Below are 23,479 nucleotides of genomic sequence, written 5' to 3'. Positions count from 1 at the left end.
GGCTTGGCTGGGTTTGTTTTTGCTGATGTGCCTGGTTGGAAATTGCACATCAACCAAGATTCAGGGCAAGTTGTGCTCTCAACACACAGCAGTGCAATCCCATTAGTACAGCCGAGAGCCAAATTTGTCCTCAAGAGTTTTGAGGCTCTGAAATAAGCAAAATACACCCAGGTATCATGCAATGCCTAATTTCAATTTCTAATTCATCAATTTGCAGCAGTAGAAATCTTCCTCTGGGTAAATCTGGCCAGTATGAAGACTTTACAGAAACAAATGGAGATCAAAGAAAGCCTTGCTGAAAATTACAGAGCTATCCACTTGGGGGTCTTCCCAGTCTGAAATGGAACAATTATCACCTTAATTAAGCCTGATCCAGTGGAAAGCATAAAGCTTTTAGTGACAGGAAAGTGGTTCCTGAAAGATGATGGCTTTTAAAAATTCTGATTATGCCAGTTTATTTCAATTCACTGTATATCAGCTTGTAAAAAAAACCCACCAGTACAAAACAGCACAGGTGATTACTTTTGGATCCTTAGCACATTTCCTTTAATGATTAAAAGAATATTTAATGGCTAGTGCTTACTTTATTTCTCCTTTCTGACTAAACAGCACTAAACAAAACTCTTTGCAAATTTTTTCCTTTTTTTTTTTAAATACTCTTGATCAGTGAAGGGGAAAATGGAGCAGTAACTCTGCTGCCTTTTGTTTGCCCAATACTACTTCCAAGTTGAATTCATGCATTCTTAAATGAACACAGAGCAGTTGCTCTTCTAAAGAATTAAGTGGGGAATGAGAGCAAGTAAATTACTGAGCCTGTCATTTGGATCACTGACTCGCATCGCTGTTTTGCAGGACTTCACGTGGTCCAGAATTTTAATGTGGAGTGCAATTGATTTGTATGAGTTGCCTGTGCAAAGCTGATGGCAGGGGGAAGAAACCTGCAGTTGGGGACTTCAGGAGTGACAGCTGAGCCCAGGAGCTCTGCCTCATCCAGTCTTCCCCTCCCCTCAGTAACTCATTCCTGCCCCCATGACACATCCCCATTTCACGTCATTGAAACAAATATCATGTGGTGAGGTAAAAACAAAGACGAAAAATATGTGCTTGCCAAGCTGAATTGACAAAATGTTGGGTGTGCCTGGGACTACAACCATGAAACCCGTTAGTAGGTGACATGAACTGCTGCCTTTACCTAATATTGTCAGACATCACCATCATTTCAACAAAGAACCATGGTATGATTATAACAAATAATGTTATGCTGATGTAACAGTTAATACACTCATTACCTACATTGTTATAAAATGGCTGGAAGCAGCACTAATTAAAAGCATCAGGAAAACCCAATTCCCAGCACATGCAAAGCACATGAGATGCAGGAGTTCAGCTCCCATGCGACTGAAATCTCAAACAATCCCAGAGCATTTAAAACAGCATCAGTCTACAATAACAATTTAAAAGACAAAAGAGAATGTTATTTCTCTGAAAAGCATTTCTCTTCATAAAACACCAAAGAAATTTCAGGTTTAGCTGGGATCACTTAGTCCCCATATAGTCTTGGGACCAAGTTCTGTTCATGCTTACATGAATACCAGAATTGTCAGAGCCTGATATGCAGCTGAGAACAAAATTTTGTGTCTTATTTTAACTGGGTAGCCAATATAACCATGTGCTCATAGTCACCAGGGTCCAGCTGCTCTTTGTCCTGACAACCAGTCCCACACAACTCCCCATCAGAATCCTAGGTAAGTACTATCCCATGTGCTTACACGAGATTCAGTGATGAAGAGGGCATTTCACAACCTTCAGCTTTAAACACATTCTTACAGAGCCCACAGCTCATATTTTCTCCCACAACTGGCACTTCTAGCGCAATATAGCAATTCCTCTCACTTCTGGAAACAACAAAAGGACTAATAATTTGTCTTAAACCACGGGGCCCAGTGCTGTTGTGCAGTTCAGGTGCCCCTGGGCTAAGTGGCGGGCTGTCACCACAAAGGCTGTGCTGCTCTCTGCCTTGGGTTGCAATAGAGGATGTGGCCAGAAATGTGTATTCTGTCACCATCTGTTGAAGCTGGGTGGGGCAGTGATCCTTATCTCTGTGGCACATATTATCTGCTAATGGGACATCTTTAAACCAGCTGGGGCAATCATCTTTATCTTCTCCACACCCCATCCTCCCTCCAGGAAGATATCATCTGCTGCTGGCCCATTCAGTCCCACTGTGTGACTGATAAAATTACATCACCCCACTGGGAGATACTCCAGCCATGGGGAGGAGCCAAGCCTTTCCTACCTAGATAAAAACTGAGATTTTGGACAGCAAGATACCTTCTTTCCACTGGAGTCCAGAGGAACACCAGACCTTTCCACATCATCCCTGGACCTTCAGAGGAAACTGCACCTTCTACAGGAGCACTGCTTCAACTGAACCACATCTGCCACTGCAGGAGGATGCAGCCACCATTGAATGGGACTGCTGCCAACACCCTGACTGACTGACGGGTGTCAGCTTGGATTCTGACTCTGTCAGTGTCTTTGGGATTGTTCTTTGTAATACTGTAATTCTATTTTAATTTCCCTAGTAAAGATCTGTTATCCCTAACTCCCCTATCTTTTCCTGAGAGCTCCTTAATTTCAGAATTAATTTGGAGGGAGGGGGTTTGCACTCTCCACTCCAACTCCCGCCCGAGGCAGGGGGGGCACGCTCACCTTGTTGAGGCTGCGCGCGGCGCTGTCCTTCCCGCCGGGGGTCAGGTTGCGCAGCTGCACGTCCAGCAGGTTGACGAGCTGCACCATGGCGGACACGGAGTAGGCGATGTCGCCGGCGTACAGGTGGCTGCGGGTGTGCTCCGCCAGCTCCCGCGCGATGTTGGCCGCCATCTCCCCCGAGCGCATCTGCAAGCACAGAGGCACAGGTTGGCTGCCAGGGAGATGTCACTGCCCTGCCTCCCAACCCCGCAGCGCCAACTCCCCTCAAGAGGAAGAAGAAAACGGAATAGAAGCATTTCCCAAGAAGTCAAGAGTTTTTGTGGTTTGATCGTGAATAGTTTTGTGAGTATGGTTTTTCCAGTCAGCCGTGGTTGCCTCATTAACTTCCTCTCACTGGGCACTGTTTTCCATGGGATTTCCATGCTAAGGACAGCTTTAATTAGCTGGTCCCATTGGCTTACTGTGCCACTTGAGAAAACAAACCATGTAAATAGCCTCTCGTGTCAAGAGAAAGCAGTTTCTGATTCCAGAAGTTTATGTGATAGCAAAGAGATGACTTTTGTTACAACTTCTCCACAGAGGAGTTCATTGTAAAACGAGTAAAAACAGATTATATTTTTCAGCATAACCCAGAAAAACCAGAGAAAAAGGTTCACAACTTCCATCTTAATTTATCATTTAGCATCACTTGTCACACTAGCCACTGATGATGAGGCCAGTGACTCTCAGCACATGTAAAACCATCCTAATTCTAGAGCAAAAGGCTCAAGTAGAGGCCACTAGAAGGGAAAAGCCAGCAGGTTAGTTGGCTGAATTTTCTACTAAAATACTTGTATCATCTAGTTGAGTCACAAAACTCACAAATAACCTGCAGGGAAATTCACTGTGTAATTATTGGGAAACTTTCACTTCTTCCCTGTGGCTTTTCCCTTTTCTTGCTCTCTTTTGCTCTCCCTATCTGGTATCCTTTCCTCTTCTGTGCCACGGGGATTTGGGACAGGGCAGCTGTCCCTATCTTCTTTTCATGAGCAGCCCAATACAAAAATATCACTGCAGGTTGCTGGTCTTTTATTCATTATCTACCAGTCTGTGATCTGGAATGCAAATCCGTGTGGAATATGCCTGGGACAAGGAGAAATTACACAGGCTGACACATAAATGAAGTTCCCACTTCTCTGTCAGGCTCAATGGCAAACTCTGCTGTGTTCTTCATATGAATTTTCAATTGTCTTATCTACCAACAGCAAGAAATCAGATTTTTCTCTTGGTCCCTCACTTTCTGGTGCTTATTATAAAAGCAAGATTCTAGAGAAAGATTATAGGCTGAGCTTCTACCTCTCTGTAAATCAATTAGCAGAGTTATAAATGAATAACTTACTTCCATCAATTTGACAGCAAAAGCCAATCTGATTTAATGAAATCTAACTCAAGATGTTCATATGCTCGTCTTCAGAGAATTAACGCATATGATGATACAGAGAAGATAAATAAAGGAGATAATGTGTTGTTCTTCCCATTAGAGCAATGATAAGATATATTCAAAAATTATTTCTTTCTTGTTACACAGAAGACTAATGCCATAGAAACCAGATCCTATTCTTACAGCTGCCTGCTCTCCTAAGCAGCTGAAGGAAGCCATGCATCAACACAGAGGCTGAATTTTGACCTTTGCTGTTGGCTCTCAGAACTTGAAACAATGACTTTATACCATCAAATCCCTTTACATAAAGAAATCAATTTCAACATTTTTCTGCAGCTCATTGCTGGAGCTTAGCATGTATCACGACACATTGTGTTTGTGTAAGCTCTGCAGAAAACTGCAGGAATCCAATATATTTTCTTAGAGATACATCAGAGAATAACCAGAAACCCCACTACCCAATATTTGATGCTCACATTTTCTCTTGGACCACACACCTATGCAAACTGGCATACTCAGAGAAAATTGCTCAGCTGCTACAAAGACAAACACAAGAGTTTTCTTTCCCTGCAGGCTGCTGCTGTTCCTGTCTGTCGGCAAAAGTGATGTAGGCTGGTCACTAATTAACTCTTTTCCTTTTCTCTTGGACTGACCCTAAAAACTGCAAATCTGAGGAATTATACTGTGGCCAAATAAATAAGACAAAAAATAGGCAGCAATGAAGAAATACCCAAGAAAAAGGCAGACTAAAGCTCAGACTCTGTGAACTCCTGGGAAAAAGAAGTACTTACCCAAAGTTATCTCACACACCCAGGTTTCCTGAAAATACAGATGGGCCATTCTTCTGAGAAAATGTTTTTTTGACTGGCAGGTAATGAAACTACATCCTAGCACTGACAATTCCACACCTACACATGGTCACACAGAATGTGCAGCTATAAGTCACCACAGCAGTGCTGAGATACTCCTTCCACTCTGGCTGTGTGCATGAGAGGGGTGTCCAGAATGATGGCTGTGTGACACGTTAGTGCTGATTTCCATGATTCTTTTGAGCTTTTCCACTGAAACTGAAGTGTCTCCTATGCAGTGCTGTCAAACCCAACTTCTCTCGTGAGTCCCAAATACTGGCTGAATATTCCAGGGCTAAGATAAGTATCTGGTCTCTTACAACAACAGGACTGATCCTTTTTCTTTTTTTTTTTTTTTTTTTTTTTTTTGCTAATTCTACATAATGCTCAGCAAAGCTTACTGCTACCCAAGAGGATGCATTACTAACTTACTTCCTTCCTATAAATTACTTCTCCACATCTTTGTCTTCATTACTGCCACATGAAAGATGAGCTCTCTATGCTATTTCTTCCAAAACATGTAATACTCTTTAACCCAAACACTGACATAGTTACATAGGAATATAGGAACAACCTCTGGAGGCTCTCCATGGCTCAAGCTGATATTGAGAGGCAAGTAAGAAGTAGGGGAAAAATGTGTAAACAACTGACCTTTCTACTGGGAGGCTTGAGAACAATACAGGGAAATAAAAATAATATATCTCTCCCTGATATGAGACTACTTCTTAACATTTTCTACCTTGATTATGAAAATATTAAATTTAAAAACTAAATAGGATTCTGGGATAAAAGAATACATTCTGTTTAAAGCAAATTTGAAACCAAATTTTTGGTTTCTGTGGTTTTTTGGCCTATTTTTTTACCTTTTACAAACTGATTAAAAGCAGTCTTGGAATGCTAATTTGATGGAGTGAAAACATGTTTCTGGCCAGCAATGCCAACACACGAAATATAGTTTTACAGGTCTGCAAAAAAATTGCTCCCCTCTTCCTTTTGGGAAGACAGGATTCAGGCTGGATTTACAAATGATCACTGGCACCTGGAATCCCTCTGTGTAACACCCTGCATTTTCCAAGTTTGTGCCACTATCTTGCACATTCTTATGAGTGAAAAGCTTGTGAAATAGTAGTTTTTGGAGAGGACATATTCTCCTGCCTGTTTCATATTTGCCAACAAACAGAAGCAGGGAGCTTTGTCTGGAAAGATGAAGAAAGATTCTCCTGCAGCAGTGCTCGCTATTTCCAGCCTACCTTTCTCAGAGGAAAACCAACTGCAGAAGAGAAAAGTAAAATAAAAATGAGAGAAGTTGCAAAAAAAAACCCCAAAAAACCAAAAAATAAGTTTTTAGGGAGGAAAATTCAGAAGAAATAAGAAATATTATGAAAAGGAAGCAAGTGAACTACAACACCAGTAGTCATAAAGGCAAAAGTATTTTCCTGCAGCCTTCTGAAGACGAAAACTGATACAAAAAATAAAAAGATGGCATGAAAGACTGAACTAGGATTTTTGAAAACAGTAACGATGGGCTGGTCAGCTGGAAAGACCACGAAGTTGATGCTGTTTTTTGGAGGAACAAACATCTGACAGGTTTCACCAGGCATCATTAGCTACCAGCAGGCAGGTAGCAAGGCTGTAAGAGGGGCTCTGGGCTAACTTCTGACACTGAAGAGCCTTCGTGGCATTTTTCCTTCCCTGGCAGGAATTTCAATATACATTCACAAAAGAGTCAGAGCATATCTACAATCCGGTTTGTTTTTTTTTTTTTTTCTGTATTACAGAATCACTTAAGTTGGAAAAAACTTCTAAGATTACCAGGTCCAACCTGTGTTCAAATACCAGAATTTCAGCTAAACCACGGCACTGAGTACCACATCCAGCTTTTCCTTAAACACCTCCAGACCCAGTGACTCCACCAGCTCCCTGGGCAGCCCAATCCAGTGCCCAGTCATCCTTTCTATGAAGAAATGTCTCCTGATGCAAAGACCTAAACCTCCCCTGGCACAGCTTGTGTCCTCTTGTCCTTTTGCCAGCTGCAATACCCTCCACAGAGTACAGCAGACCTAGAGAACACTGAAAAAGTGGCTTTGAAACTACAGCATTTAACCAACTTAAACTGCATTTAATGACCCTTTAATAAGACACCCTCTGTGGCATCTGCTCCATCCAACTCATGATGGTGCTCTGGAAACAGACTGCCAAAAGCAACGTGGATGGAGGATTTCATTATGGTGTCATCTGACTGTAACTGCACCCTCATTTGTGGGGATGTCCCCCACAAAACCTCACTCTCCCTGTAACACACACCCAAGCACCTCTACAAGACCTCAGGAAGGTGCTAGGAATCCTAAGGGTCACCTGCTCTTTGGGAGCAGGAGGGCATGGGTAGCACGTCCTTTAGATTTACAGGTTGAGGCTTTTTGTGCATTTGTAAAGAGTACAAATTTTTCTGTTCTGCTACAAAAGAGGCCTCCTCTCTTGCAGATGCTTGAAGCTGAGCACAGCAGTGCCAGGCAGCAGCCACAGCTGAAAGCTGCAGCAAGGAAGGGATGACTTCAGGCGAGTCACACACCGCACTAAGGATGGCACTGATGAAAGCAAACAGGCTGAGACTCAAAGAGTGACCTCATGATCAGGATGATGCAATGTATCCAAAGCTGACCTTTTTGCTTCCTGTTACTGCTTGACTCTAGAAATAACCCAGGTAGCAGTGCATAATTCAATCTCACTGGCAAGTTTATTCTCCCACTCCGTTACGAGGGCACGGTAGGCACCAACAATAAAGTTAAAGTAAATGTCAGGAGGCCAATGAATTGCTGAGGAGAACGTTTGTTCTGATCTTCCATCAAGCACAATAACTCTAATGGAAGCTAGGAAACGGCTGTAAAACCTAATACCATGATGCAAGCAGGCAAACACCCAATCTACAGTCTGAGCACAGCAGGAGAAAGACAAGAAGTAAGTAATCATTCTTACTTCACTACACAGATATGAAAGCAAGCACAGCATTTCCCTACCATCCTTTCTGGCTTGGCTGAAATCCCTCCAGGGGACCCATCACTGTTCTTCCTGAGCAGTTTGGATCCAGCAGATGACAGATTTTTGGGAGACAAAGCAGATTAGGAATGAAGACACGCTGAGCAGGTATGAACCCTGGCTGACAGAGAATTATTTTTACCCATTTTGTCAGCTGTGCTGCAGCTGCAGATGCAGTGGGCATCCCCAGGAGAGCTGGGGATGCAGGAGAGCTGAGCTGCAGGGTGTAACCAGCCCTGTCCTCTCAGCACAGCTGGCTTACCTCTCCCTCTAGCTGTCCCCACAGCAGCAAGAAGAGAAGCTGGCTTGACTTAGAGGAGCAAGGCTCCTTTTTCATTTTCAGAGAGGTGCTGGAGCAAATCTGCAAGCTTTGGGAAGCATCCCATCCACAGCAGGGATGCTGGAAACCAGTGCTTGATTTATGGATGCATCAGTCCCCATCTTTAAGTGCAGTGATGATTTTCAAGCCTCCTGCTTGGGCAGGAAAACCAAATGCCTATTGGTTATTTCATAAGTAATTTAAAAGTGTATTTAGTGTACGGATCCTACTGAATCATAAAGGAAGGCCACACCCATGTGCCAAAAGATGAGCTGGTGGGGAATAAGACTGACCTGGCTGATCAGAGAGCTTTGGCTAGAATAAGGAAAAAAAAAAAAAAAAAAAAAAAAAAAAAGAGAGAGAGCTACGCCCTCTGGTAAAAGGGCAGGTAAATAAGGAGGACCACAAGCATATTGTGAGGTTAAACAGGGAGAAAATTAGCAGGGCAAAAGCTCACTAGAACTTTATCTGTCTGCTGCCATAAAAGACAATAAAAAATGTTTCTTTAAATACACTTATGACAAAAGGAGAGATATGGAAAATCTCCACTGGATATGGGGGAAATATAGTGACAAAGAATGAGGAAATGGTTGAAGAGGTAGTTAATGCCTTCTTTGGCTCAGTCTTTAACAGCAAGACCAGCTGTCCTCAGGGCACCCAGCATCCTGAGCTGTAGGACAGGGATGTGGAGTAGAAGAAAACCCCTACAATCCAGGAGAAAAAGGTTCAGTGACCTGATACACCATTTACACATCCACAGGTCTATGGAGCTGGATGAGATCCACTCGGGGTAATGAGGAAACTGGCAGAAGAGCCTAGTGAGCAACCTTTTATTATTCATCAGCAGGCCTGGCTAATTGGGGGTGTCCTAGTAGACTGGAAGTTGAAAATGTGATGCAGTATCATGGAGCAGATCATGCTGAGTGCCCTCACATGGCATGTTCAGGATCTAGACAGGCTGGATCACTGGGCCAAGGCCAATGGTATGAGGTTCAATAAGGCCAAGTGCAGGTCCTGCCCTTGGGTCACAACAACCCCATGTAGCATTACAGGCTGGGGAAGGGTAACTGGAAAGCTGCCCAGCATAAAAAATGAACAACCTGTAACCAGGTGGCCAAGAAGGCCAGTGGCATCCTGGGCTGGGTCAGCAACAGTGTGGCCACAGGGCCAGGGCAGGGATTGTCCCCCTGTTCTGGGCACTGCTGAGGCTGTACCATGAGTGCTGTGTCCAGTTCTGGGCCTCTCACTACAAGAAGGACATTGAGGTGCTGGAGCATTGTCCAGAGAATGGGAGCAGAACTGGGGAAGGGTCTGGAGCACAAGGCTTATGAGGAGCTGCTCAGGAGGATGTTTAGCTGGAGAAAAGGAGACTTGGGGGGACCCCATCCCTCATTACAACTACTTGAAAGGAGGTTGTAGCAAGGTGGATGTCGGTCTTCTCTTGGTAAGAAATGACAGGACAAGAAGAAACCACCTGAGGTTGCACCAGGGAAGGTTTATATTGGATATTAGGAAAAGTTTCTTCACAGAGAGGAGTCAAGCACTGGAACAGACTGTCCAGGGAAATGGTTGAGTCACTGCCTCTGGAGGGATTTGAAAGACATGTAGACATGGCACTTAGGGACATGGATTAGAGGTGGACATGGCAGTGATGGGTGAATGGCTGGACCCAATGATCTTAGAGGTCTTTTTCAATATAAATGTTTCAATGATTGCAACTCCAACACAAACCCTTAGGAGAGCCTTGCAAGGCTTTCCCCTCAAAAGTCACTCCTGAAAAGTCTTGATGTTTTGTAACAGCTGCCATTGAAGTTGGGTCACATATCTCAAGATCTCAATGAATTCCCACTCAGGCAAAAAGCTTAGATCCAGGGTCATCTCACAGATTCCCCAACCCTGAACACAACAAAATTCCTTCAGAAAAAAAATTAAATCTAGTCCCAGTTGTAACCTGCTGGGCATTTCTGAAAACTTGCCTGTTCAATTTGAGCCTGCTTTGAAAGCAGGTAACAAATGAAATGGGGCTCATTTGTTACGCAAATGATAGCTAGGGTTTCAAATAAAAGAAGCCTAACCTTGATGGAGATTTCATCAGTGCAGGCTATTATTTCCCTCTGCTAATGGCTAAGGGGCTAGTCATCTTCACCGAGCAGCAAGAGGTCTCCCAGCTGCCTGGGTGAATTATGGCTGGAGTAAGTAATATTAACCCCTCCAGGGTAAGGATGTAGGTCATAAAACAAGAGCTGCACACAGCTGCTAATGCCAGCAAAGGCAGCCTGCATTCATCAGCTCGCTGGTGTTTGGCAGGAGAGGGACAGAAGGACCACGGGCTTTGTAGTGCCTGTGCCATATCACAGCAGCCCCACATCAGCTGATGTTTTCTTTTGTGGAGAGAAGGGTATAAGCACAGGTGAAGCAAGGTAGGGACGAGCAGAGCTAGCAATTCACAGATTATTAGGAGTCAGTTTAGAGGGAGGGCAGAGAGGAGAATGTCCAAGAGTCTTGTCTGTGGGGTGACCCCATCCTGCTGACCAGTGAGCAGAGGCTCTCTGTGAGTTCTGTGTCACTACTGTGCAGCAGCACAGCTCACTTGCAACACCAGGACCCGCTCACTCTGGCTAAAGGAGTGAATAAATCCCCACAAATTGCTGTAATAAAGATTCAGCCCACAGACTCAGTGGCGTAAACACACATCTGGTCTCTGTTTGTAATGAAATCAGCTGAAAGCACCATTGTGCATTAATAACAAAAATGCTCAACATATTGCTACCAAATAAGCTTTGCTTGTCTTGAACTTCTATTGTCACATGTTAATGCACTTTTAACACTGATAAATGATGAAGTGCTAGAAAACATTCATCAAGGGACTTAGGAGTCAAAAGATAAGCATAACTGCAGCATTGTTTTCTATTCCACCAGTTCTTATATAATTTGGGCAGAAGTTAAAAACAAAAAGTCAGAGGCACAAACCAAACATTTCACATTGAGCCTGCCTTCCTTTGGTAAAGATTTCTTAACTCTGGGGTTTATCCTGTGCTTGCGTGACATGAAAAAATCCTTGAGGATGCATGAAAGGGTGTTTCCTTTTCAACAACTCGGTACTTTCCATATGTCCACCCACCTCCTCCTCCCTCTTCTTCCTTTTCTTGCCACAAACAAGAAATGCCATTCACTCTAGGTTTAATTCCACTCTCCAGTTCCTCTCCTTTGCCTTCCCTTACCCTCTTTGCCTTAATTTCCATGACACACTTGCTTTCTCCTTGCAATTCCTGGCTACTATACATGGCTCATGCTTTATGTGTGACTGTTGATCCTTTTGGGTTCCTTGTGGGAGAAAACCAGGGAGCTGAGCAAGGTCACTGTGCAGACTCAGAGTGGTCAACACATGGGAAGAGTTTTACCTTTTGAGTGATGTGGTTGATCCAGGGTGAAGAGCAGTTGCTGAGATCAGGTCCTTGGGGTTCCCAGATACCATCAGGCGCCAGACACCGGAAAGTTGCAACACCTGTAATAGGAAAGTTGCTGTGTTCAGTGTGACTGGTTGCGTTTTGACCCTAGCACCCTGTGTCAAAGGCTTCTGGAGCTTATTAGCTGCTCAGGTCTTGACCAGGACACTTCTGAGTCATCTCAGTGTCCTAGTCTCCCATCATCTTGGTTCTTTAAGGGCCCTAAGACATAAAAGATATTGCAGGAGTATTATTTCCAATTTGGCAAACAGCAATTACAGACAGGACTTGCAGGAAATCTGCAATGAGAAATGAGAAGTAGATCTCAAACTCTGAGCCAGCACCTTGAGTGCTCTGCCCCACACTGGTGATCTGGGATCAGACCCTGTGCCTTGTCTTCCTTGCTGCTTTATGAAGATTTTATGGCTCTGAATCATCATTACAACATTTGGGTGGAAACACACAAAAGTTTGAATGCTACAAAGGCCAAGATATAATGCTGAAATTTACTGTCAGCCCCCAGCTGTCAAGAGGGACTTTAGAGAAGAGTTTTGTTTGGGAAGAGCTGCCCAACCCCTGCTGGAAAAGACAGCAAAATGCCTAAGACTCTTTCAGACAAAGAGAAATGCATCACTGCTAATATATCACAGTTTTTAACAAGTTGCATGAATCACTGAAATTAGAGATGGGAAAGGCTTATGGCCATCCATAAGTTGGGCTATTATCTTTTCCTTAGTTATTTTCATCCAGTCCTTAGCTCTTGTGCTTAGGAAAAGACTCTCTGCATCCAGCCTTCATTTTTCTTTTTCATTTTCTGTTCCTTTTTACAGCTTTGGTTCAGAGTATCCTTTCCTCTCTCTGGGAATCATATCGTACTTTTTGCATTAATTTTACAAAGTAGGGCTGGGAAAGACAGCGAAAATGTTCTTTACCTATTCTCACCCCTGATGCCTTTCCATGCTCCTCATACTATAACATGTATTTTATCAGTCTGTCCTCACCAAATCCCAGAGTGAGTCAGTTCTCATATACACAGGTGTGAATGGCTCTCCCTCCAGGAGTGGAGAATTAACACAGAGTCTCTCTCTCTTCTGCAAGTCAGATCACTTCAGCCCTCATTTTCAGGCAATTTCCTCCACTTTCAAGATTTCTTCTTTGAAAGTGAGCTTTAGGGGCAGGACACCAAGACTAGCATGAAAAATAACTGTTTTTAGAAAACTGCATTTGTTAAAACACAGCAAGCTGAACCATATGCCAAAACCCATTCTTAACGCGATTATATTTCAAATTGAACAGAAAATTTCCAAAAGCAACATTTTTCAAGAAAACAATTGCGGGAAGAGCAGAAGAAAAGGAGCAAAATCCAATAAGCAATAAACCATTTTGAAAGATTTGGCCTTGTTTCCCCCACCTCCACTTTCCCAGCTGATCGCAGTGGATGCTGGCTGCAGTTTAAAAAATCACTTACACTGCTTCAGGAGATTCAAAGTGCAGGTTTTGTTGATTTTCTTATCAAACAAGGATAGAATTAGCCACCAACACATTAATCAGTGAGGTTTGGGTTTGGTTTTGCCGAAGACAGGCAAAACCAGTAATGGCGCATCGTACACAACTTCCGGAGGCAGAGGCTCCTCCAGCACATCGAGCACAGGGTTTTTAGCACTGACAAGGTGTCACAGGAAGCGAGGACAGCCTGCTGCGTGCCCCCAGCCCCCGACTCACCGATGGAGCCCAAGGGACAGGGCTGCTTGGCCACCTGGCCCTGCCGGGTGCGGGACCACATGATGTCGCGGGCCTCCAGGGGCTCGCAGCTCTCGGCGCCGGCGGGCGGCAGCTGGGAGGAGGCGGGCGGCAGGTGCGTGGTCATGTCCTCGGGGACGTCGGCCACGGGGGACGGCGTGCTGGTGCTCCTGTTCCTCCTGCCCGCGGCCGCCGTGGTGCTGCCGCTGCGGCCCGTGCTGCTGGTGGCCGCCCGCGCCGTGGTGCTGGCCGCGGTGCTCCCCGGGCCCACGGCCCCCGAGGTGGACACTCCTGAAACAAAGAGCTGGTCAGGAGGAGGAAGGGAACAGCACTCGAGTTTAGATCCTGAGGATGTCCCCTCTGATGACTCCAGTGCCCTGCTGGAGCTACAGCTTATGCACCTTTCAGAGAGAACCGTGAGAGAAGCACACGGGGGGAAATGACCACTGAAGCACAACTGATTTTCCAAAAGCACTAGCACCTGATGGAAATAAAGCAGCACTTTATGCCCTCACCGTTTTTCTTCCTGGCATTTTAATGTAAAAATCTGATTTTCCATCTTTTAGGGAACACCTAGCACCGAAGTGCTTTTAATTGTTAGGTGTTGCTGAAGACCCAGCTGGTCTGGACAGAACATTTTCCATGGTGTAATAAAATCCCCCGAAACAACAAAAACCCAAAACCAAACCACAAATCAATTCCCAAAATCAAAAGTGCACAGAGGGATGAACACAAGGCTGCACTCTGGAGCAAGCCATCAGTTTTGTCTGAGGTTCATGCTTTGCTGCTCCATCCCCAGAGCAATCCTGGCCCTTTGATCTGCAGACCACACGACAAAAGCAAAAAGTACACATCAGTCCATCCAGATCCTCGAGACTTTAATGCTCAGTGGGCTAATTCATTGAAAACCTGCAACGAGCAGTCAAGCAGCAAGAGGTGGGGAACATGCTTTAGAAGTGCATTAACCCACTGTACATCCTGCAATAGCTGCACCCAGTACTGAGTGTGTGTGTGGGGAATATTGAGGGATGCCCACCTCACAGTGACCTTATTTAACCACCTATTTAGACCAAGGGGCTAGCACAGACTGGAGCTTCACAGGGATTTGTCTATGGTTTGACCTGAAATGTCAGGTGGGGAAACTGAAGCAGGCTGCCCCCAGCTGCTCGCCCATCACCCCTGTCATGCCATGTCACACACAGCTCATGGAAAAAGCTTGATTCTCCCATCTCCTTTACTTCTCTCAAAGATAAGCACCCTCCAACTTCTCTCAGGATAAGACTTTTACTCCAGTTAAATGCCACATACTTACAACTGCCCCTTCAATCCCTGCCTGAGAAAATACAGGTAAGGAAGCAATATGAAAAGCCTTATCTGATCCATTCTCACTTTAATTTCCATCCCTTAATACCTCACTACTATCCCACCTCTTCCAGCATCCAAAAAGCCTTCAGCCATGTTGGTCCATGCCCAGCAACAGGAAATGGAGTTTCTACACTAACTCATCTGAGCACCAGGACACTAATCTGAAAACAGGTCTCCAACACTCAGTGATCACATTTTCCAACCTTCTCCTGCCACCATGAGCCCTGAGTTTAAATGAACTCTGAAAAATACAATGCAAAAACATGCAGACCCTGACAGATTTCTTCCAGCTTCTGCTCAAAGCTGCACTAGGTCACAAAGCAATGATTTCCCCCTAACGTTACAGGGAGGACTAAAATCTGTAGAGAACTTCAGCAAATATTACATTTTTACCGCAGCAGGACTTGCCACAAGTATTTTTTTATTTCTTCATGATATAGATTAGCCTGGTAGATAGCAACCTGCAAAATTTTTCCCATTTACTCTTGCAATAACAAGTTATTTTCCTTCTGCAAAATTACCTATGCCACATGCAAAGGAACTGAGTAGATACAGTGGATGCAGTTTCAAAGTCAAAGCCAGTAAACCCTGTTTAAAATAATTCTTACAGTCATGTGTGAGCATACAGAAACATATATTGAGCACCCTGGAGCTACCCTTGATCCACACACAGGAGATCTGCATTTTTAAGCCTAGTTTTCACTGAAAATCATTGAATATCCCACGGCATGCTGTTTTTGGAACAGCTCTGGCAAGTTTATTGTAGCAGTTAGGCACGAGGGATTTAATGGCATTTTCCTTCAGCCATAAAAAAATGATCTGTTTTATCTTTCATAAACCCCCTGGCACCAGTGTCAAAATCTCTTTGAGGGCTTGTTCTTCCAACTTTTTCCTTGTTCCGTTGGGCTTTCTTGCTGCTTTTGAAAATAAACACATCTGCCATTTACATAGGACAAGCTGTAAGGCGACATGAAAGAGCTGCCTCCAAGTCACCTGACGGAGTGAGACGGATGGGACACCACGGAACTGAGCCCCAAGGTTTGATTATTCAAAGACTCAGTTTGGTAATGAGCTCCAGCAATCATGATCACCATGCTAACACCACTCAGTTTTGCACCAGGAAGCAGCACTTGCCAATTTTGCTCGCACAACTGTGTGCTTCAAAAACCAAGTTAATTGGTGAGGAGGAAAAGAACAGGGGATCAGGATCATTTACATATAAATGATTCTCAAATCCAAGCAAAACCATGAAGAGACTGCAACCTGAGCAAAAGCACCTAAATCCTACAGCACAGAGCAGAGATCAAACCTCCAGATTAACTCAGGCTGTCAATAAACTGTGAATTTTTAACTTTGGGGAAAGCAGCACTGCTTCAACAGAGGGATTCTTCAGATAATGTTTCACAAGACAATCTTTGCTTCAAGACAAGCACTTTTAAAAAACACCATAACTCATACAACTAGAAATGTATTAAGTTAATTATTTTATTTTTACTGTTTGTTTTTACCGTGCATTGCCATACCAAGACAAAGTTTTTGGGTAAGACTCAGCTTTTTTACTCCTTTTGAATCCAAGACTTTGCTGACTTTGATTCCACGAAGCACAGCGCTGGGATAGGAATTTTCAGTGCTTCCAAGAAAGCAATTTATAGCTGTGGAAACATTTCTTCCCCAGAAACACCCCAAAGTGGTACTTCACTTTTTCTTCCCTGCTCTATCTAGAGAGCTGGCAGTAGAGTAGCAGAAGATTAAGTTTTGCCATCATTCAGATTAGAGCTGCAGTCATAAAAAAAAACAAACCCCAAAACATTTACAGCATCCACAAGGGAGCAATTGCAACTCCCAGAGGAGCCTCTCTCTACTCAGGGCACATTTGACTAGCAAGAAAATAGAAATTTTTAGGTTTTTTCCTTCCCTCTTTTATTTCCTAACCTCCACATAGAACTCAGGCTTGTGGAGGCACATTTTTGCTTGGTGGAAGAAAAATCATGGTAGAGATTTGCTCATAGGGAAAAAATCTCACATAAATAATGGACTGTCTTTTCCCCCATTTCTCTCTGTTCCCCCTTCCTGAAGGGAACATGATAAGTGACCAGCACTTTGTATTTGCCGTGAGGAAAATCCACCACGTCATACAACCGCGATGTGGTTAGATGCTCTGCTCACCTCTTCCTGCTGCTCCCACACACAGGAGATTGCTTTCCCAAATTACCCTGATTAGTGTTTTCCTATCACAAAAGCAGCTTTGATTGCAAGAAAGGCTATTTGCTACCTTTTCTGTCTTTTTCTTTTTCTAATTTTGGCACCTAAGTCTCCAGCCAACGACCCGGTGTACTCAATAATACTTCATAAGAGACATCATGCACTTTCTGTCCGTGAATGAAGATAACTAGGTGCCCCTGGAGCAGCAATTGCAGAGAGGATTTCCTGGGTGAGGCTCACTGGCGGGGTGAGGATGACAGGAGACATCCATCAAGCTGTCCCCTGGGGTCACAATCCAAAGGTTCACCCTGCTGGCTGCGTGCTACGAGCCAGCGCCTGCTCACGTCATTGGAAGGAGAGGCTGCACTCCAAGTTCCACGCTCAAGGTCCAAGCAAACCATGATGACCTCACTCTCTGGCGAGTTCTGCATTCCTGAGCTGACGCTCGAGGAGATGGGATGGTGCTCCCTGTGCTGCACCTAAAGCAGGGCTGGGCCAGGCGAGCTCCAGCTAATCCAGCAGCTCGGCAGCAGCAGTCCCAGAGCACGCCCAGACTCCGTGCACAATCACTAACACATGCTGGAGCTGCACGAAGGCAAAGGCAGCACGGCAGGAGTCGGGAAGGCTGTGAGACTCACAAAACCTGCAGGTCCCTCCCTTCCCTCCCTCCCTGCAGTTCTGCCCTATTCATATTTGGCAACCACATCCTTTGCTTACAGCATCCCTTTTATCATCCCTTCTACTGAAAGATGGTGCAAGTTGTATTTACATAGCAAATAAGAAGGTTTAGGCAAGCCTTAAAGAAGCAGCACAAAACCCCACAAAACTAATACAATTGGAGGATTATATCACAGCTGTTTTTCTCTTCCCTGTCACATAAATGCATCTCATGGGAATTAATTTTCTACAGGCATTTTCAAATGCATTTCAGAACACCTTCTGAAACTCCCTAGAAAAACAGTAATATTTGAAAGTAAATATATTTCCATTTTCTTTTGCCTTTTTTCCTTGTTTTTGTGCATTTTTTCTCAAAGAACTCCACGTGAGGTGACAGAAAATGATGATGAAAAGAACCACCTACACAGACAGCACCAACCCATTGACACACTGTTGGACTGCAAAGTTACACTGAAGTCTATGTCATAAGACATCACCCTGCAAAACCTTCTCACGGTAAATGTCTGCTGGAAGACCAAAAGCCACATGCTGGTGCCACTCAAGAGCTGCAGGCCAGGGAATCGACAAGGTGAGATTAGCCCCTAAATTATGCACAGCTCCTTCCACGTGTTTGAGAGCAGCTATGATTTATTTTTACTGCAGGCCAAGGCCAAGTCGGCCTCACATCAAACACCCGAACAGTTCTCCCCTCTGCTCACACATGCCATTATTTTGGGAAGCTGAGCCAGAATCCTGTGTGTGAACATAAGTTCACACGCTGCTTTTGGGGCGGTTGGGATTGTGGAGCTTTATTTACTGACACTGACAAAAGGCTTGCAAAATCCATTGATTGAAAGATTACATATGCAGTGTCCACACAGTACTCAGTGTGGCACATTGTCTTCAACAACACAACTGCACACAGCCCTGCACCCTGGAAAAGGCACATGAAGTGTGAAACACAGCTCTTCCTTTTCCTCCCTCTTACCCAACACAAGGTAACAAGGAAAAGCAGAGGAGGAGGCTGCATCTGAGAGAAGGAAGATCCACTCCATAGTGGCTGAGAAACTGGAAAAAGCTTTCTGGATTTTCTTTCTTCCTACCTCTTCTAGCAGGGGATCAGTTTTTTGTGCCCAAGGCTACTCTGCTGGGCTTGGGCAGCTGCTGCAATGGGCCATATGTTGAGTTCCTCTACTAAGAGGAAACCTACAGCAGCAGTCCAAGACATGGTGCAGACTCGGCTCTTCCAAGGCACCTCAAGCTGGAATCCCTTAGCACACTGGGACTCTCCTCTGAGTCTCAGTCTCAGCATAAAACAACATTCATAAAAGAATGAGAGCCAAAGCAGGCAAAATCATCACAGCAGGCTCAAGTTCACTCCAACTGCCCCAGCTCATCCTTTTCACTGCAGCACCACTCAGCAAGACAGTTAATACAGAGAGCCACTGAATGCTCTGATTTTCAACAAACAAAAAGCCTACCAGAGCCCTTTTGATTCAAAACTCTGCATTTCTGACACTGATCAACAGTTCATTCCATGTGCTGGATTCCTACAGAAAGGTTCTTCTGTCAAAAACATTCTCGCTGTAATTGCAAATTTCTAGGTTTTGCCTGAAAAAATAAGAACCCAAACAGCAGCCTGACTGCATTTTCGTGAAATATCAACTTTTATGCTTCTGTAGGACTTTTGTGGGGGTGTGCATGTGTCAGCACTTAATACTTTTTCTGTCTCCAAACAGCTCTTAATGTCAGGTCCCCAATTTAGCTGTCATTTGAATAAAAGAAGATACTTCTTTAGTTTTTTCTTCTTTTTTTCTCTCTCTGACCCATTCTTCTCCAAGAACCTACTGGATCCTGCTTAAAATATGTAACTTCAGAGACATCAGAGACATTTTAGCTGTTATTTTACAGCACATATCTAGCAACACCAGGAGATGAATGGGTACAGCACAGGGTCATCACCTGTTGTCTTCACCTTGGTACCCTTCTACCAGAGGACATTTCCTAAAGTCTTATCTTGTTTCTTGCCCAGGCCTGCTGCCAAATCCACCTTTGTGAACCTCTTGTACCCTTTGGTACCTGTACCCTAATCCATTGAGGGTATTAATGCCCTATTGCTTGTTCCAGACTTGGCAACTGATTCTGAATGCAGAATGCAGAAATTTGACTGGACCATTGTGCACAAGACACAAAAAAATTGAGTATTTCTTTCAACATCATGCTGTAATGCTTTTAAAAATGCAGATTAACTGTGCCCATAGGAAAAGATTACAGAAGAGATGATCTAATAGACAGTAGATCAGGATTTAATATATGGACAAATCTAATTGTTTTTAGAGTTCAGTTCAAGGGCTATTTTTAGGCACTCTAGCTTCATTTCACTCTAGTTCTCAAAAATACTGTCTGATGTGGTTGTAGTTACTTTGAATTTCTGGATTTGAATGTATAAAATCCGATTTTTTTTTTCAATCCACATGTGGTTTCACACAGGGGAAAAAAGAAGCATACAATCTTTTTTTAAAGGACATACCAGCTGCACACTATTACTGAATGTATGGAGTGAACTTCTAACCCCCTAAACAATCACTGTCCCTTGGCATGATTCACATCCATCAGAGCCAGTGGTGCAGATCTTATGCACAGTCTTCCAACCTGAATCCTTCAAACTCTATTAAAGAGAAGCCTGGAAGGAATTCCCTAGTATCCCATTGTTAGAGAAATCACTTTTGATTTCAGTAACAGGTGCTGTCAGTTTTTCATTCAGACCACATTAGAGTGCAGACACGTGAGCACTACACACTTACAGCTTTAAGAGATTTACTGGAGGCTGGGATTGCCAGCTTTTTGGGGTTTTGGGGTTTTTCTATCTTTTAATTAATTAAACCATGCATGCTCTATCCACACAAACTGAAACAGACCTTTTAGCTTCTAGGCAGAACAAGGACATGCGTAGCTGGTAAGAAGGAAACCCAATTTTTTCCATCTGTATGGCAACAGATGCAGCTTCATCTAACGTGTGTTCCCCACTTTTGGCCTGCACTTGTGCATCTTTAATTGAACAACTTGTGTGCACTGTGCAGAGGCAGTGCCAGATGGAGCCAGTCTCTCTCCAGCAGCTCTCCACCTCTGCATTTGCAAAGAATGGAATTGAGTGCAGAAATCATAAAGTGACTGTTCACGCCCCAGCATTTTCTCATCTACCCAATCAATGTGACCAGTCCTTCACAGAGCCACAAGCAGTCAGCTTATACCACTACCCAAAATATTTCTCCAGTTGCAAGCTACAAACACAACCTAATAGGAGAAAACCATCATCTTCAAATAGTCTCTGTTCAACTGTGTGTGTAATATCTCCAATCTAGATGTTAGTCAGCAAGATGGCCAATTGCATTCAGATAAATGCCTTGGACTTCCTTAAACATATCATAATCTGCCTGTGAAATGGCTGGTTAGTTGCTTTCCAATTTGTGAAATGGTTCAAATGCTGTAAATAAAAAAGATATTGGACAGCTTTCAAAAAGGACAGATTAGACTTTTCAATTCTCAGTATTCTGTGCTTCCAAGCTACACTCCTGTGATCTCTGTATTAATATTTAAAACCTGACTGTGCTCTGCTGTTATCTTGGGGAAGAGGGCACAGTGCCATCGAGCCCAAGGAGACAATCCACTGGAACTACAAGAAATCACACGTGTGCAAGGGGTGTCAGGGAGAGATGGATGACAATTTGCCTGGTCCCACTTCCTCCTGTCCAGTTTGGCAGATTGAAATCACAAAGGCTGCTTTTTGCATTACAATTCACTTCCATTTGCACCACCATCCCTTGATCCCAGCTTCTCTGAGGCTTGAGATGTGAGGTGCCTCCCACATTCATGTACTGGGCTTCCAAATCAGCCCTGATGCCCAGTGTTTTAAGGGTGGGCTGGTGAGCTGAAATCAAAGAGAGGAAAAGGAATAAAGCATGAAATATCAAAGGTGGAGTTACAGTTGCTCACACCCTTCTTCCTCTAACCCATGTTAGGACTGACTTCATTAGCATGCAGATCATACTGCATTCCCAGACATGAACTGGAAACCTGACAGCAGGCCCTGCTGTCTGTACAGTACATGTTGCATCCATAGTCTAGAGCAACAGGAATTACAAACCTGCTAAACCTCACCTTTTGTCTTTCTTTCACCAAACCCATCTATTTTCTCCTCTTGCTACCCACTAGCTCTTTCAAACCTGTTTTAAAATCCAAACTCCTTCTCCAAAGCCACCAAAGGTGCTTCCTCCCTACAGGGCATTGCTCCATTCAGTCTCTGACTGCACTGACTTCTATTTTACTTTTTTGTCCCATTTACTCTTGTTCCTATGAGGAAATCAGCCTGAACTGTGGAGAGAACTGACCACTGAAACCACCAGAAATACAGGAATGGTGAGAAAGGCTGCCTTTTCTCATCCTTTGAGCATGTCCTGTTGTACCTTGGTATGGATGTGCTCTCAAGATCCCCCCTGAAAAATCAGAGGGCAGGCACAGCTTCAGCCTCTTGGCCATATCTAGGTTTGGACCTCAGTTAGTTCAATCCTCTCTCCAAACTTACCAGTGCTTTGCTTTCTACCCCCGGAGACACAGAAGGAAAGGAGAGAGAGAAGAAACAAGCCTGTGCTAAAAAAAGAGTATTTCCTGTAAATCAATCCTAGGAAGCTGACAAAAGTCCCTTGTAAGAATATCAATATTTAGCAACTTTCAGAAATAAAGCATTTTCCCTGAAAAAAACCATAAAATGCTGCTCAGCTCCCTTTCTAAACTCTTTATTACTTATGTAGAAACGTCAATATATTGTAAAGCTCAGTTCTAATAGCTGTATTCATGTTGGTTCAGGGTTCTGCCTAAAGAATGCTTAACTACAGCACTGGCATCTCAATTTGTTTTATAGATATCTGACTTCTGGAGAGGGTTCTAACAATGAGAACACCAATAATATTATGAAAAACACATTTACTCCAGCAAAGCAGATTTATAACAAATAAACAAACTGCAATATACAGGGTGTTTTAAGGTGAAATGAACTGGGTAGCACTTTCAGGGATCTCCAGTTTTCCTTACAGACTTGAGCTCTGGACACAGGCAGCATGGCGCACTATCAAGTCCATGCTGATACCCTAAAAAGCCCCTGGCATGCAGGCAGCTCTCACCCATGTCCCAGAGGCTAATTTTTCATCTGAGGGAGGCCACTGGGGTGCTGGTAGCAATGGTGAATATTCATTCATACACTCAGCATCTCAGATCTCCACCCTGAAGGGCTGGAGGCATTGCCATGGTCAGACATCTCAGCTGGAAAGTCACAGCAGAAACCTGAGAGGCAGGAAGGAGCAGCCTCCAAAACATCACAAAATGAGGTTTTACCTAATATTTTTTCTCTGAACCACTGAGGGCTACCAGCTCTCATGAAGTCAGCTTTGGCCAAGATGTAGTTTCAGACTCTTACCCGAGGGGTTGATGACAAGATGACAATACATAATCCCAGGGCGGAAAAACTTTCAACATTGATTTGTAGCTTTACATCTGTCAGCTTTCAGATTATTCTTCTTAATGGATAGCTCAGACCAGTACATTGCAAGGTAAGCATGTTTTCTTGTGTGAAGCCCAAGAATATACCCATTGACCTTTTAAGACTCAGAACTGAGCCCACAAAAGAGAAAAGACATAAAAAGCTTACAAGACAGTGAATAAGAATACTGAAAAGCAAGTATTT

General features: G+C 43.9%; 1 protein-coding gene across 7 annotated transcripts in view; it reads right to left on the bottom strand.

Moving 5' to 3' along the window:
• Positions 1 to 23,479, bottom strand: part of ADGRL3 (adhesion G protein-coupled receptor L3) — a 480,889-nt gene that overhangs the window by 90,047 nt on the left and 367,363 nt on the right. For all 7 annotated transcript variants that reach the window (XM_056489462.1, XM_056489463.1, XM_056489464.1 and 4 more), the window contains exons 8-10: positions 13,501 to 13,809; positions 11,734 to 11,837; positions 2,713 to 2,898 (exon numbers count right to left, since the gene is read on the bottom strand). In XM_056489462.1, coding sequence (XP_056345437.1) covers positions 2,713 to 2,898; positions 11,734 to 11,837; positions 13,501 to 13,809 — 599 coding nt within the window. The remainder of the gene's footprint in view (positions 1 to 2,712; positions 2,899 to 11,733; positions 11,838 to 13,500; positions 13,810 to 23,479) is intronic.

This window comes from Oenanthe melanoleuca, chromosome 4, assembly GCF_029582105.1.
Source record: "Oenanthe melanoleuca isolate GR-GAL-2019-014 chromosome 4, OMel1.0, whole genome shotgun sequence".
Lineage (NCBI taxonomy): Eukaryota > Metazoa > Chordata > Aves > Passeriformes > Muscicapidae > Oenanthe > Oenanthe melanoleuca.
This window is presented reverse-complemented; position numbering and strand designations above follow the sequence as displayed.